The sequence below is a fragment of the Dreissena polymorpha genome, chromosome 16, assembly GCF_020536995.1.
Source record: "Dreissena polymorpha isolate Duluth1 chromosome 16, UMN_Dpol_1.0, whole genome shotgun sequence".
Lineage (NCBI taxonomy): Eukaryota > Metazoa > Mollusca > Bivalvia > Myida > Dreissenidae > Dreissena > Dreissena polymorpha.
The window spans coordinates 16,239,270-16,254,343 of NC_068370.1; the positions used below are offsets into that span (position 1 = coordinate 16,239,270).

Sequence of the window (15,074 nt, forward strand, 5' to 3'; positions counted from 1 at the left end):
TGGTGACTGTGCACAACGAATATTCTCAATGTTACTTTTAGATTTAACTGGTATATGTTTGGTTGTTGTCTCTTCCATAATAGTTTTAAATGATGTCCATGCAGTGTTTGTATCACTGTTACTAAATAATGAATCCCAGTCCACAGAAGACAGATCAGCCCTTATACTTTCATAGTCGCCCTTGAAATATTGACGCCTTTCTTGGTGTTCTGAAAGATCATCTGTATATAAACACAGTTTGCAGCACACAACAGAATGATCACTTTAACAATTGGAGATGTCTGTTAGTCCATATAAACGTACTCCAAGAGCCTTTGATAATTTTTGCTGTGGCGGCTCTGGGCTATGAAGCTGAGAGTTGAATAGACCCTTTTCACAATAGGCCAAAATTGATAAGAGCGCAGAGTCACGTGACTCGAAGAACTCCAGAACGAGGCTGAACGTGTATACATTTCCAATAGTCCCGAGCAACGCCGCATCTGATTTCAACCTTTCACTCTTTTGAACATTAGGCGATGTAACGATTTAGAAAACACAATATGACATTGTCAGAATAAGTTATAAATATCAGTGTCAATACATTAAATAAATTGTCTTTATTAAAGTACTAGTTTTTCTTCAATTTTTTCATACATTTGTCACACTTTGTTGGAGCTTTTTTATCGCCATGTTTGAATTAAGATCTATCTTGCTAATTGATACATCTGTGGTTTAATAGCCCCTGTGTTCCGGATAAACCCATTATCCCGTTATGATCAGATACTGTGCCGACAAATACTTAATAACAGCATGGTGTCATACAGGGCCCTCTCTTGCCGCCAGGGGAAGCCACCCACAGCCGTCATGAGGGGGAATTTTCGCGTCGATTACCTTTTATGAGGGATTTTTTTACTGAGTCTCTCATTACTTCATTTTTTTTGTACATGTTTGCACTATAATATTTTAATGTGATTTACATAGATATACATTAAATCAAAGTTTAGTAGCACAATACCAGCTGGCAACATAGGTATAAAAGTAAAAAAAAATATTTTATTTTTTTTGGAGGGGGGAATTTTTAGTTGAAATAGGGGAAAAAGTATGCTTTTTTCATGGGGGAAGTCGCCAATATTCGGCGGTAAAAAGTGCAAAACGAGGGCCCTGTCATAAACCACCCGTGGTAGATGCCTGGTCATTGAACACCATGTATGGTACCCCAATGTCTTATCGTGGTAGAAGAATTAAGAAGTCATTTCTAAGACAAATGTAACGCCAAATACTCAAACTAAATACTGTATAGATATTAGCCAGTTTAATCATAATAATACAGTGAATGCTGGACATTCGTCCTAGCCTATTTTTCACACCGGCGGACATTCGTTCCTATGTTTTTTGACAATCTGAACATTCGTGCCTTCGTTATTTTTACAATGTGGATAATGGTGTCTACATAATTTTGACAGCGGGACATTCGTTCCTTAGTTATTTTGAGAGCCCGGAGTTTTGTTCCTGAATAATTGCTATCCCGGTCATCATTATCACATTTTATCAAAATAATCTGAAACTCTGGGCATTTTACATTATATTAATGTGTTGTTTTTTAAATAGTTAAATAAAAATTGTTCTCATATTTTGTGTTATACTTTATATTGTTGTAAGATTTTATCGTGATCATGAGAATGATAACGTTAAAAAATATTCGAATATATCGACTTACACTGAGATCAGTAATTTGCCAAACCTTGCAGAAATCTGGGCGTTAAAACTATGTAGGAGTATCCGGTCTGTATATAATGTTGGAACGATTGTCCAGAATGCCTAAAAAGCGTGGGAATGAATGTCCGGGTAGTTAAAACAACGTATGAACAAATGTCCGCCTTGTCAAAATTAGCATAGAAACGATTTTCCTTGTGAAAGAATTTTCGGATACATAATTAAGTGCTTAATACTTATAAATACACTTGAAATATTCATAAACTGTTATGCTAAACACGAAACCTATTTAGCGGGTACCGCTAAAATAAAACTCCGTCATTACATAGTCGTATAAAGAGTGTTCGTTAGTGTATGGAAAAACACAATTAAAACAAGCATTTTCATTGACCACAACAAGGTTAAAGAATGTTTTCGAAAAATAAAGACACACACACACAAGAGAGATTTATGACATGAGGTGACATATATTTATCACTCATAATCACGTTTAAAGAGAAATAAATGTGCATGCATAGACAGTTCAGTTTGCTCCACGTTCGTGTTTTCACCTGTATAAAAGAATTCTTCAATATTGTACGTAAAAGAACATTAATTAAAGTTAAAAGAAAAATTACATAACATTTAAATAGTTAATGTGCTTTGCATTTTCTATTGCTTTTTCTTATGATTGAGTCAACACAAATCTTACACGTTCAATCGTTAGTTAAAAATATTTCAGACCAACAAACATACAATTTAGAATTTAAGTTATATAATAACGTTTTGCATTATACGACTTATGTGTATCTTTGTTTTGTGCAATTATCAATGTTTATTCTTCAGATCACATTTTGCTTTGATGACAATGGAAATTGAATTTGAATCAAGATTAAATAAAATGTATATACACGTATACACTAGTGGTACTAAATACTATGGCTTTGAAATATGACTTAGGTGTGAGAATGTTTATTTTATAACCCCTCATCAATGTATTGACTAAACAACACATGCATGTATATGTTTGCCGCAATTTTAACCAGTGTCAGTGCTCATGAAAATCTAGAAAGTAATTAATAAAAATTAACTGGTTTATAATGATCGATATTCTCCGCCAAAGATCTATACACGTTAAGCCTCGTTCTGAAATTCGAGGCGTCAAGTGATATCTAAATATAGCAACAGCGGTAGTATTGTGAAACTGGTCTATTATTGCAACAAGTTGTCTGTATGCTGTCCTCAATCAATTAGAACCATATATTTGCCCCGGGTACTTCACTTTCAATCCAATCTCATATAAACATTTTTCGTTATGGAAACATTTTTTTAATAAAAAAAGTTATCATTCTTGAACAGTTTGCAGAATAACATTAAAGTTAAAGGTTATATAAAGAACAAATTAATCAACATTTTGCCAAACATTTCATAGCATTCGCCTTTTAGTTTGAGGAAAAATAAATATGCAAATGTTAACAGTCTTGAGAAGAAGGGCATAAACAATCCTTATCTTGCATAATTTGTCAAAAGCAATAATAATCAAATGTAAGTGGAACTAAAATTCAAATTATTATCACAATATTTATTTATTTATTCATGTATTTCTCTTTGTTGATGTTGTCTTTAGCTCATTTTAGCACAAGTTCAATAGTGAGCTTTTAATAGTGATAATTTTTTGTCAGTGTTCATTATGTGTCGTCCTTAGTCAACAAAGGCCTAGTGAACACTGTAGAGGCAACAATTATTCCTCAATCTTCATGAAACTTTGTAAGACCATTTATTGTAATGAAATAACAGCCATGTGGGGTCTAAAACTAGGTAAACTTAAAGTAAAAGCTTGTAAACCCTCAAGATGTTATATTTTTTGGCACAATCTTTAAGAAAGTTGCTCAGAAACATTTGTTTTTATGACATCGTATCCCACCTGAGTTATGAGGTTCCAGTCTGTTGAAAAACATGTCCACAAGGGGTTGGGGAAGTTTTCTGTATATCTTTACAGTGAAACCTTATGAACACTCTAGAATTTTTTCCCAAGTAGAAAATTTGGTCAGAAAATCTATTTTAATCATATCTTACCCAAGTTTAAAGGTCTGTTCAAAAACATGGCTGTCTGTGGCGGGGCATTTTTCATCATATTGCTAGAGTGAAAGCTTGAGAAGACTCTAGAAGTCACATTTGTAGCCATATCACAATGACTCTTCATCAGAGCATTTTTTTCCCTTATAACTACAAATACAAATTCATTTGTTTTTGTTAAATGTTATTTGCAAATGTAAATGTACACTGTTTGCACAATAGCATAATTATTACAAACATTACTAAATAAGTTTGTATTCTCAATCTCTTGAACATATTGAACCACAAATCTGTATTGAAACAATAATCTTGTTTTTCATTAGGTAATGGAGAAAAAAACAAAAGAAATGTCGTCTGTGGAACTCAAAGCAGATGGGGAAGATGTGTTGCATACCTGCAAATCGACTAAGACACCACTGGATTCGTCAAATGAAACCTCGATCCTAATGACTGACAATGCCAGAAGCTCAGATGGTAACTCTGCAGACATTGAAGCACTTAATACAGCCAGCTTGATGATAGAAGACAAATATGAAGTTGAGGTTGAACACCAGCTTGACAAGCTTGCTGTTGATATGAATAATAAGGAGGTTGATGGCCAGTTAGAAAATATACTGGCATGTGAAAGTAATGACCGTGTCCTTGAACACCAAAGCCAGACTGCAGTTGTAAAAAGTCATGATGATTTTCAGAATGACAGCCATATATGCATTGAGAATGCTGATACAGAATTTGCAAGTTTGGTTTTGATTGAAAAGAAGACAGAAAAAGTGGATGTCTTTGACACTGCCGGTGGAAGGGTGCAAAATAAAGACTTGTTAGAAAATAATTCTGATGAAGTAAGTGGCTTTAGTGTTGTAGACTCAAAGTCATTCAATACAGAACCTTTCACTTTTGTGCAAAATTGTCCAGATGAAAAAGAAACCCAAGATTGTTGCACGCAGTCAGAAACATTACCAGATGAAGAATCCAGTACGGAAAACCATGGTCCTAATGACAAATCTTTGTCAAAAGGGACAAGTACTGCTCAAAATGCAGAAGATAAAAGAAAACTGTACGTGAGTAAATCCAATAGTGGTGACAAAAGCAGATGGTCAATTTCAGCAGAAAGTTCGAGTTCTGAAGTTAACCCTGAGAGTACCACTCATGGACATGCTTTTATCGAAAAGCAAGAAAAAACAATCCATGAGCATGATAACGTTGATGTCAAATACCAAGAAGAAGAAGCAGTAAAAGTGGATAGTTCTATAACTGAATTTAATAAATTTATTGTCAAGAGTCAAGAAGCAGTAAAAGCTGAGAGTTCTACAACTGACAGTGACATTAATAATGTCACACATCAAGAAAAAGCAGAAAAAATTGGCAATCTTATGATAATAGATACCGGTATATCTAGTAATGTAGACAGTGGGTGTCCAGAAGTAACAAAAAAAACTCCTGATCACCTTGATGGTCAAACCAAGAAAAAGGAAAAGAAAAAAAATTTTATGAAGAGGATTTTTTCATTTGGAACAAACAGTTATTCGCTTGAAGATGAAGAATATGAGGAAAACAGAAAACGTGCTAGGGAAAAGTTTGAGTACTTTTGGTTAAGAGATCATGTGTTTAGTCAATGGCATGAATCCAAATTTGAAGAGGCAGGAAAGATCTTTTGTAATGCAGAACAATATATGATGTATATGAAAGCAGGTATGTATGTGGAGAACTAGATCACATCTTTTTCATGCCATTTTTAGATTTTGTTTTGGGGGGAATTGTGAATTTTTTTGCATGAAAAGTCCACTGATATGGGAAAAACTAAATTAGTATAACTTTTTATAACTTAAATAAGAACAACATCATACAAATTATGTTTATATAATTTGATAGATGTTATTGAAATAAGATTGAGATATAATGATCATTAGAAACTTCTTTCTTAAAACAATGTAAAAATAAATTAAAAAAAGTTGTTTTTTTCCAAATTGGGATTGTCTTACCATTTCACGCTGGTAATTGGTCTGTAAATGAACCCATAGATACGCCAGGACTACCCCTGTATATTGTTTTGACTTAAAATGCGCGTTGGCAACTTACTTTATAAACATTACATATATGTATGTATAAGCAGATTCCAATGAGGAAAAGGACGCACAATTACGTTTATACGATCAGGAGCATGGGTTGCAAAGCACTATATTTTCGACAATTTTTAAGATTATTCTCTCGAAAACACCGTAATGTCCTTATTGCCGCTGCGCATGTTTTTTCAAGACCCCTGCGCGTTAAATTCGAACCACTATTACGTATTCCTCACATTTGAACAGTGTAACATTTTCATTACCTGCCGCTCACAACATCGTATGACATCTTCTTCTGCAGACCCGCAACATCTCAATGTCCAATTTTACGCAAATCGTCCGTGGATCCCATTTTATTTTTCATCGACTTAAATATTTCCCCATTAAGAGATGCTCCCCAATAAATCCAGTTTGACCCGGTATTTCGCGCCTTCACTGCGTCTAGTTGATAAGTATTTTATAGTAAGACAAACAATACACCCGAACGCTCAATTCCATACAGTTGGTGTTATCCGCGTAAAGCCATTTGAGAAATATCATTTGTTTGTCTCTATTGAAAGAAAATAAAACGAGTCTATATCTCTATTGTTGGTTTGTAACCTACGTAGTATACTCGCACAGTAGCATATTTATGCAGAGATCGGAAAATCATTGATAAATGTATTCGTCGTTTCAATGCTTAGGGCCTAGTAATTTCGGCAAATCGGAACTCAACTTACGTAAAACACTTGCTCAATTAACCGTTGAACTCCACCTCCGTTCTTTCCAAAAGGTTCGAAGGCGGAGCTTTGCACGTGCTATTATTTAATTGGACGATTGCCATTGAGGAACAAACACACGATTGGTTCGGCATGTTGATTGCTAGACAAAGGAAGCCAATTTTGTCGGCGAGAAACTTGTCGCTTTATTGCTTCAGACAGGAAGCGGCTTTCCTTTGATGACGTCAAACTGTCAATTCACATAGAGTGCAAATTTTCGGAAATGCTAACATTAAACTTTGGATTAAATTATCAAAATAAAGCAAAAGCGAAGTTGAGAAATACTTATTGAAATAATTAGCCTCAGTTCAAATAAGACGTTTTGCGTTGTAAATCAACGAGTTTTCATGACAACGAAAACTTTAACAAACAATACCGCGGCGCACGGGGATCGATATACCTCGATTTTTTTTTAGTGAACAATCAATGAAGAAGTGTGAAAACACCAACAAAGACATTTTTTTCATCTTTTAATTTTTGTCAAAACTATTACTACCCCGTTCATTCCTAACCTTTCCCGCTATTTGTTGTTTCGACAACGGCCCCTTCAGTCTATAACATTATAGGGTGTAGTTTTTTAGCAATAACAAAAATGGCGGCAATTGTGAAGATTTACAATTACGAAATGGATTTTTTGCAATTTAGCAACCAGGAAAGCGTTGTGTCAATGTATTACGCGCACTGAATTTTTATTTTGAAATTTGAAGGTAAAAAACTGCGCGCTATGCATGGTAAAATACGGTAGAGTTATTTTGCATTTTATAAATCAGATTAAGAGCCCTTAGTTTTTTTCCTTTTTCCTTTTATTCAGTTGCATAACTGTACAATATTTTAGAGACGGGAATTTAAAACAAGAAGTAAAGATCACAGCATGTTGATAGCAAATGCAGTGATGGACAGTTTTGTATATTTCTTGGTCTTCAGCTCACCTGATTATATAGTGCTCATGAGGAGCTTTCAGAATACTGTCCTGTCTGTCATCCGTCAGTGTGTGTGCGCATAAATAAGTTCTTCTAAAGGCTAATTCTCATGAACTGCTTGGCAGATTATAATGAACAATTTACAGGAATGATCATGGATTATCTCTCTCAAATTGGCTCCAATCATTCAGATCCATTGCATATCTAAGACATTCTAGCTAAAAATAGAATTAAAAATAAAATCTTTTATAAACCACAACTTTAAGTGTATTTGGAGTGAAACATCATGTAGTGGTTTTAAGTCTGGGGTCAAAAATGGATATAAAGAGAGGGTTGAGGGGTTAACATTGTTCTAGTAAAGGGATTATTTGGAAATTCGAAAAAAACAACTTGATATCAATAATAACACTGTCACTGGCTCCTGCTATACAAACAGATTAAGATAACAAATAACAGAAACTCTAATAAGAACAAAAAAGTGCAATCTTGTTGTTCAAACTATACATGCATTTAAGATAAATTTGTCAACAAAGTTGCATTTTTGCAACAGGCTGTCTGACAATCTTGCTGAAATGTTTTATATTGCAAACTCTGATTTGAACCAGATTTTAGCACACACACACTGCATTAAATACACCTATGGATCAGGCATAACTCCTAGCTCATTGTTTTAAATTACATTGTAATTGATACGAAAATTGAACAACATATACAAATTACAGAAAATAGCCTTGCATGTTTAAGTTTCAGTTTTTATGGCATTGGATATACATGTTTCAGACCTGTTTGGAGATGACCGTATAGCAAAGAAGATTATGAAGACATCAGACCCTAAGAAGATTAAGGAACTTGGAAGGAAAGTCTTCAATTTCCATGAACCAATGTGGAGAGCTCATTGTCTTGATGTTGTCAAAACTGCAAATCTTGCTAAGGTATTGTTTGCCTGTATAATTTAAATTCTGTGACAACATTTATTATGCCCCCCTTCGAAGAAGAGGGGGTATATTGCTTTGCTCATGTCGGTCGGTCGGTCGGTCGGTAGGTGGGTCGGTATGTCGGTCCGTCCACCAGGTGGTTGTCGTATGATAACTCAAGAACGCATATGCCTAGGATCATGAAACTTCATAGGTAGATTGATCATGACTCGCAGATGACCCCTATAGATTTTGAGGTCACTAGGTCAAAGGTCAAGGTCACGGTGACCCGAAATAGTAAATTGGTTTCCGGATGATAACTCAAGAACGCATACGCCTAGGATCATGAAACTTCATGGGTAGATTGATCATGACTTGCAGATGACCCCTATTGATTTTGAGGTCACTAGGTCAAAGGTCAAGGTCACTATGACCCGAAATAGTAAAATGGTTTCCGGATGATAACTCAAGAATGCATACGCCTAGGATCATGAAACTTCATGGGTAGATTGATCATGACTTGCAGATGACCCCTATTGATTTTGAGGTCACTAGGTCAAAGGTCAAGGTCACGGTGACCCGAAATAGTAAAATGGTTTCCGGATGATAACTCAAGAATGCATACGCCTAGGATCATGAAACTTCATGGGTAGATTGATCATGACTCGCAGATGACCCCTATTGATTTTGAGGTCACTAGGTCAAAGGTCAAGGTCACGGTGACCCGAAATAGTAAAATGGTTTCCGGTTGATAACTCAAGAACGCATACGCCTAGGATCATGAAACTTCATGGGTAGATTGATCAAGACTCGCAGATGACCCCTATTGATTTTGAGGTCACAAGGTCAAAGGTCAAGGTCATGGTGACCCGAAATAGTAAAATGATTTTCGGATGATAACTCAAGAACGCTTTTGCCTAGGATCATGACACTTCATAGGTACATTGATCGTGACTCGCAGATGACCCCTATTGATTTTCAGGTCACTAGTTTATTCTGTTTTCACACTGTCCAGTAAAGAGACTTACAAATTGAATTTTTGACACATGTTCATTCATAATGATGTATAAGCCTTTGTTTCTGTGCCAGTAAATACTATGTTTATGGAAATGACGTGAGAACTCAACATTTAAAAAACCAATGTAATATGATATGTAATATTATATGGCAACAGGACAGTTGTGATTTGCTGGGTCAATTCTATTTAGCTTGACCATCCAAGCGGTTGATAGCTTTGACAAACTGGTGGTCTGAAACATTGAGAAAATGTCACGATTCACTGACAATAAATCAAACATGTAATTCTTGCTACGCAACTTGCATTTAATTTTGTCAATTCAAATTATACATAAAAATATAATTAATTTTTAATCTGCTTGTTAATTGAAAAACAGCAACACAGTTTGTATGTATAAAACAATGTTAATACATAAATAGGATCAAGCATATTAAAATATCAACTTAGATTTAGTTTCCTTTACTGTACAGGATTTGTAAAGTTAGGTTAATACTTGTGTATTGAACAAAAATAAGAAAGAAAAGTGTAAAGAAAAGTTAATTTGGGGATGTTCTATCCAAACCCTGAGAGTTCAGATTTCCTCAAATGCCAAGTAAAGATTGTAAATTTCAACCCACTTCTCTGGTTAGTTTTCAGAGGCACATTAATTAACTTTTGAGCTTAGTGTCTCATTTGTACATGCATTACTGTATTAACTCCAAATCAACTAGTACAAGTGGTAGGCCAGTATTACATGGACTGGTGTTCACTGTTTACACAGTTTCACAACCCCATCTGATACTGGTCAGTATCTTGGCAAGTGGCCAAAGTTGGGAGTGGAATTAATGGTCTATTACATAACTGACTTCTGTGTGTGGTAAACACATGATACTGGTCATGTGGTCAAGTTGCACTTGTATACATTTGCCCAATACACAACACTAGCCTTGGCTATTTTTAATCAGATTGCATTGCTATCTATGGTGGTCATTGACTAGGGGAGTTAACTGCTATAAATAACATGTTTCATTACCATTAATAAATAAAACATTACAAATTGTGTGCACGTTTCACATATTGTCAAATAAGTCAAAATGTGTGAAAGGAATCCAAAAAATCAAAGACTCAATCATATAATGGATATAATTGATTAGTATAGGTCCTGATTGGTTTTTGCACTATTAATTGGATACATTTCACAGGTCATTGACATACAGTGACAAAAAACATATTCACACAATGGCTGTTACTACAACGGAGAGCCCATATGGGGGGCATGCATGTTTTACAAACAGCCCTTGTTTGATGTTACTTTATTGGAACTTTTTCACTCGGGGGACCTGATGAACTTTTGGCCTTACCCTATGCGCCTGTATAATGTATGGTATTTGGCCCTACAAATAAAAAAGGCTTAATTTAGGAATTTAAATGGATTGTCATGGAACATGCCTTCAATGTTTATTATGTTGAAGGCACGAGGCAGTGACGGTCATGCCATATCAAGGTCACAAATTAAGACAAGAGTCAATATGGATCCCAGAAAAGGATAAATCTGTCCTTTGGATTTCCTTGTTCAATTTTTTAGCTCCACTGGCCAGAGGCCAGCGGGGCTTATGTCATGGTCCTGTGTCCGTCGTGCATGCGTGCGTCCGTGCGTTAACTTTTTCTTTAAACATCTTCTCCTAAACTACTGGTCCAATTCTGATGAAATTTCTCAGGAATGTTCCTCTTCCAAATTTGTTCAAATTATGCTCCTGGGGTCAAATTTGACCCTGCTCCGGGGGGGGTCAAAAATTTGAAAATTTGCTTATATAAGTCCTATTTTGTGAAAACTTTAAAAATCTTCTTGTCCATAACCATTGGGCCTAATGCTACCAAATTTGGTATGTAGTGACATCTTTTAGTCCTCTACCAAGTTTCTTCAAATTATGCCCCTAGGGTCAAATTTGACCCTGCCCCGGGGGGTCAAAAAAAAGAAAATTTGCTTATATAAGGCCTATTTTGTGAAAACTTTAGAAATCTTCTTGTCCATAACCATAGGGCCTAGGGCTACCAAATTTGGTATGTAGTGACATCTTATAGTCCTCTACCAAGTTTCATCAAATTATGCCCCTGGGGTAAAATTTGACCCTGCCCTGGGGGGTCAAAAAATTGAAAATTTGCTTATATAAGGCCTATTTTGTGAAAACTTTAAAAATCTTCTCGTCCATAACCATTGGGCCTAGGGCTACCAAATTTAGTATGTAGTGACATCTTATAGTCCTCGACCAAGTTTCTTCAAATTATGCCCCTTGGGTCAAATTTGACCCATCCCCGGGGGGTCAAAAAATTGAAAAATTGCTTATATAAGGCCTGTTTTGTGCAAACTTTAAATATCTTCTTGTTCATAACCGTATGGCTTAGGGCTACCAAATTTGGTATGTAATGACATCTTATAGTCCTCTACCAAGTTTGTTCAAATTAAGCCCCTGGGATCAAATTTGACTGTTCCCCTGGGGTCACAAAATTGAACATATGCTTATATTGGGCCCATTTTGTGCAAACTTTAAAAATCTTCTTGTCCATAACTATGGGGCCTATTTCTACCAAATTCGGTATGTAGTGACATCTAATAGGTCTCTACTTAGTTTGTTCAAATTATGCCCCTGGGGACAAATTTGATCCTGCCCCGGGGGTCACAAAAATGAACATATGCTTAAATAAGGCCTATTTTGTGCAAACTTTAAAAATCTTCTTGTTCATAATTATAGAGCCTAGGGCTACTAAATTTGGTATGTAGTGATATCTAATAGTCGTCTACCAAATTTGTTCATGACTCGCAGATGACCCCCTATTGATTTTCAGGTCACTAGATCAAAGGTCAAGGTCACGGTGACCCGAAATAGTAAAATGGTTTCCGGATGATAACTCAAGGACGCTTTTGCCTAGGATTATGAAACTTCATAGGTACATTGATCATGACTCGCAGATGACCCCTATTGATTTTCAGGTCACTAGGTCAAAGGTCAAGGTCATGGTGACCCGAAATAGTAAAATGGTTTCCGGATGATAAATCAAGAACGCTTATGCCTAGGATCCTGAAACTTCAAAGGTACATTGATCATGACTCGCAGATGACCCCTATTGATTTTTAGGTCACTAGGTCAAAGGTCAAGGTCACGGTGACCCGAAATAGTAAAATGGTTTCTGGATGATAACTCAAGAATGCTTATGCCTAGGATCATGAAACTTCATAGGTACATTGATCATGACTCGAAGATGACCCCTATTGATTTTCAGGTCACTAGGTCAAAGGTCAAGGTCACGGTGACTCAACTTAGAAAAATGGTTTCCGGATGATAACTCAAGAAGGCTTATGTCTAGGATCATGAAACTAAATAGGTACATTGATCATGACTCGCAGATGTCCCCTATTGACGTTCAGGTCACTAGGTCAAAGGTCAAGGTGACTTTACACAGTAAAATGGTTTCCGGATGATAACTCAAGAAAGCTAATACGCCTAGGATCATGATACTTAATAGGTACATTGATCATGACTTGCAGATGATCCCTATTGATTTTTAGGTCAATAGGTCAAAGGTCAAGGTCACAATGCCAAATAACGTATTCACACAATGGCTGCCACTACAACTGACAGCCAATATGGGGGGCATGCATGTTTTACAAACAGCGCTTGTTATATTTTGAGATAATTCTTTACAAAGAAAGATACTGCTATTGTATTTGTTATAAATGTGTGAAAGGCTCTTAAGAAGGAACCAGAGATTATTAACCCTTTACCAAACACTAACAGGATTTTACAGGTTTGTAGCTGACGACTTTATTAATAATTGTGATAAAAGGAGAAATTGCTCAAGATGAGCAATTTCTCCTTTAATCACAATTATTTCTACCCTACCCGATCATTTCCTTCAGATTCCATTACAATTTAATTGTGGTCTGCAACCTCTTTCAAATTGGGAAAGTCCAAAATGTGTCGTTTGGTAAAGGGTTAAGGCATTTTGATTCATATGGGTCTTGTGAATCTGTTTCAAATCAAATGCGTAGATTTGATCTTCAGCATCTAAAAATATGTGAAATAGAAAGAACTACAATATCTTTTGGAGAGATAAATGTACCTACGTTATAAGCAAAGTACCTGTGCAACAATTCCCGGGCTTTTTAGTCTGTTTAGTTAACACGGTAGTAACTTTTTCTGTGTATAAAAATGCTCACCCTTCCAACTTAAAGCGCCCAGTGGGACAAGGGATAGAAAGAGAGTCACATGCTTGAGTACATTTCAACCCATGCGCATTGCACATTTTTTTCGCATAAAAAAACAGTGGAGCGATACAGGGCCATCATGGCCCTCTTGTTTAAAGTGGTAGGAATCATGTAGGATTGCCCTTGCACTAATTCCTGTTTATCGTTGAAGTATGGGGTTTAACACTAAAGGCTGTATTGTCAACCGAGTCTAATTGTCTGCAAGTTTGTAATCACTACCTGCACTGGATAACAGTATTTACAGAAATGACCCACTGCCTATTAAGTTTAATTTATTGCCAACATAATGTGAGGAATATTCTTGTCTTAAACAAAATACTGATGTAAAAAATAATTGTATGTGTATTCTTGGTTCAACATTTAAATGTGATAAAAAGATTTGACACTGGTTGTTATTTTAAAAGTATTTTATAAAACCAACAAAGGATATTTAATGGAACACTTTCAAAATGCTTTAAAAATTGAAACAAGTACTGAACATATTTTATAAAATTGTGATATGAAATGACATCTCATGTCAGTTCATATAATATTATGTCTTTTTATGCAAAAGGTTACTAGTATATGACAATATAAATTATACTAAAACGTGATAAATGAGATGTTTTGCTGTCACTTTTCAGATATTTTTATGCATGTGGTTTTCTGGTCTACATTTACTTCTTTTCTGTTGTTAGTTCTCGCAGAATAAAAAGCTGAAGGAAAAGCTTTTTAAAACACACCCCAAGATTCTCGTGGAAGCAAGTCCATATGATAAGATCTGGGGTATAGGGCTAGCGGCAGATGAGCCCGAGGCCTTTGATGACATAAAGTGGAACGGACGCAATTTTCTCGGCTATATTCTCACTGAAGTCAGGGATCAGCTAATGTGCGAGGAGGGTCAGATTACAGCTGAGAACAAAATGGTAAATATCTAATGCATAATATTAAATATACATAAATTGATGTGGCAAAAAAGTCAATAGGCATGTGCCACATATTGTTATAGATATCCCTGACAGACGAATTTAAAGGGTCATTTTAACAGATTTCGGCATGTATTGAAGTTTGTCAGTAAATGCTTTATATTAATAAATTTAAACATTGGATTTAAAAAGCTCCAGTAAAAACAACAAATACAATTAAAGACAGAAAAAAGTAACCCTAAACTGGGCTCCAACCACTGACCCCTGGAGTAAGTCTATTGCTTAGACTCGGCCATCTGTGCTCATACAATGAGTGATGAATTACATATTTTATATGGGAAGCAGACAACGACAACGAGTGAGGCATGGTATTGTAATGCGCATGGTGGGGGGGTTAGAGGGTAAGGGTTAAGGGTCGGGTTTGGGTTTGGGTTAGCCTTAACCCGTACCTAAACCCTAACCCGACCCCTAACCTAACCATCACCCAGGGTTATCTCCCCTATACCATG

At 35.8% G+C, this 15,074-nt stretch overlaps 1 protein-coding gene across 1 annotated transcript in view; it reads left to right on the forward strand.

Moving 5' to 3' along the window:
• The window catches only part of LOC127861685 (uncharacterized), a 45,295-nt gene that overhangs the window by 17,555 nt on the left and 12,666 nt on the right, over positions 1–15,074 (forward strand). The window contains exons 5-7 of the mRNA XM_052400372.1: positions 4,071–5,436; positions 8,266–8,417; positions 14,338–14,565. Coding sequence (XP_052256332.1) covers positions 4,071–5,436; positions 8,266–8,417; positions 14,338–14,565 — 1,746 coding nt within the window. The remainder of the gene's footprint in view (positions 1–4,070; positions 5,437–8,265; positions 8,418–14,337; positions 14,566–15,074) is intronic.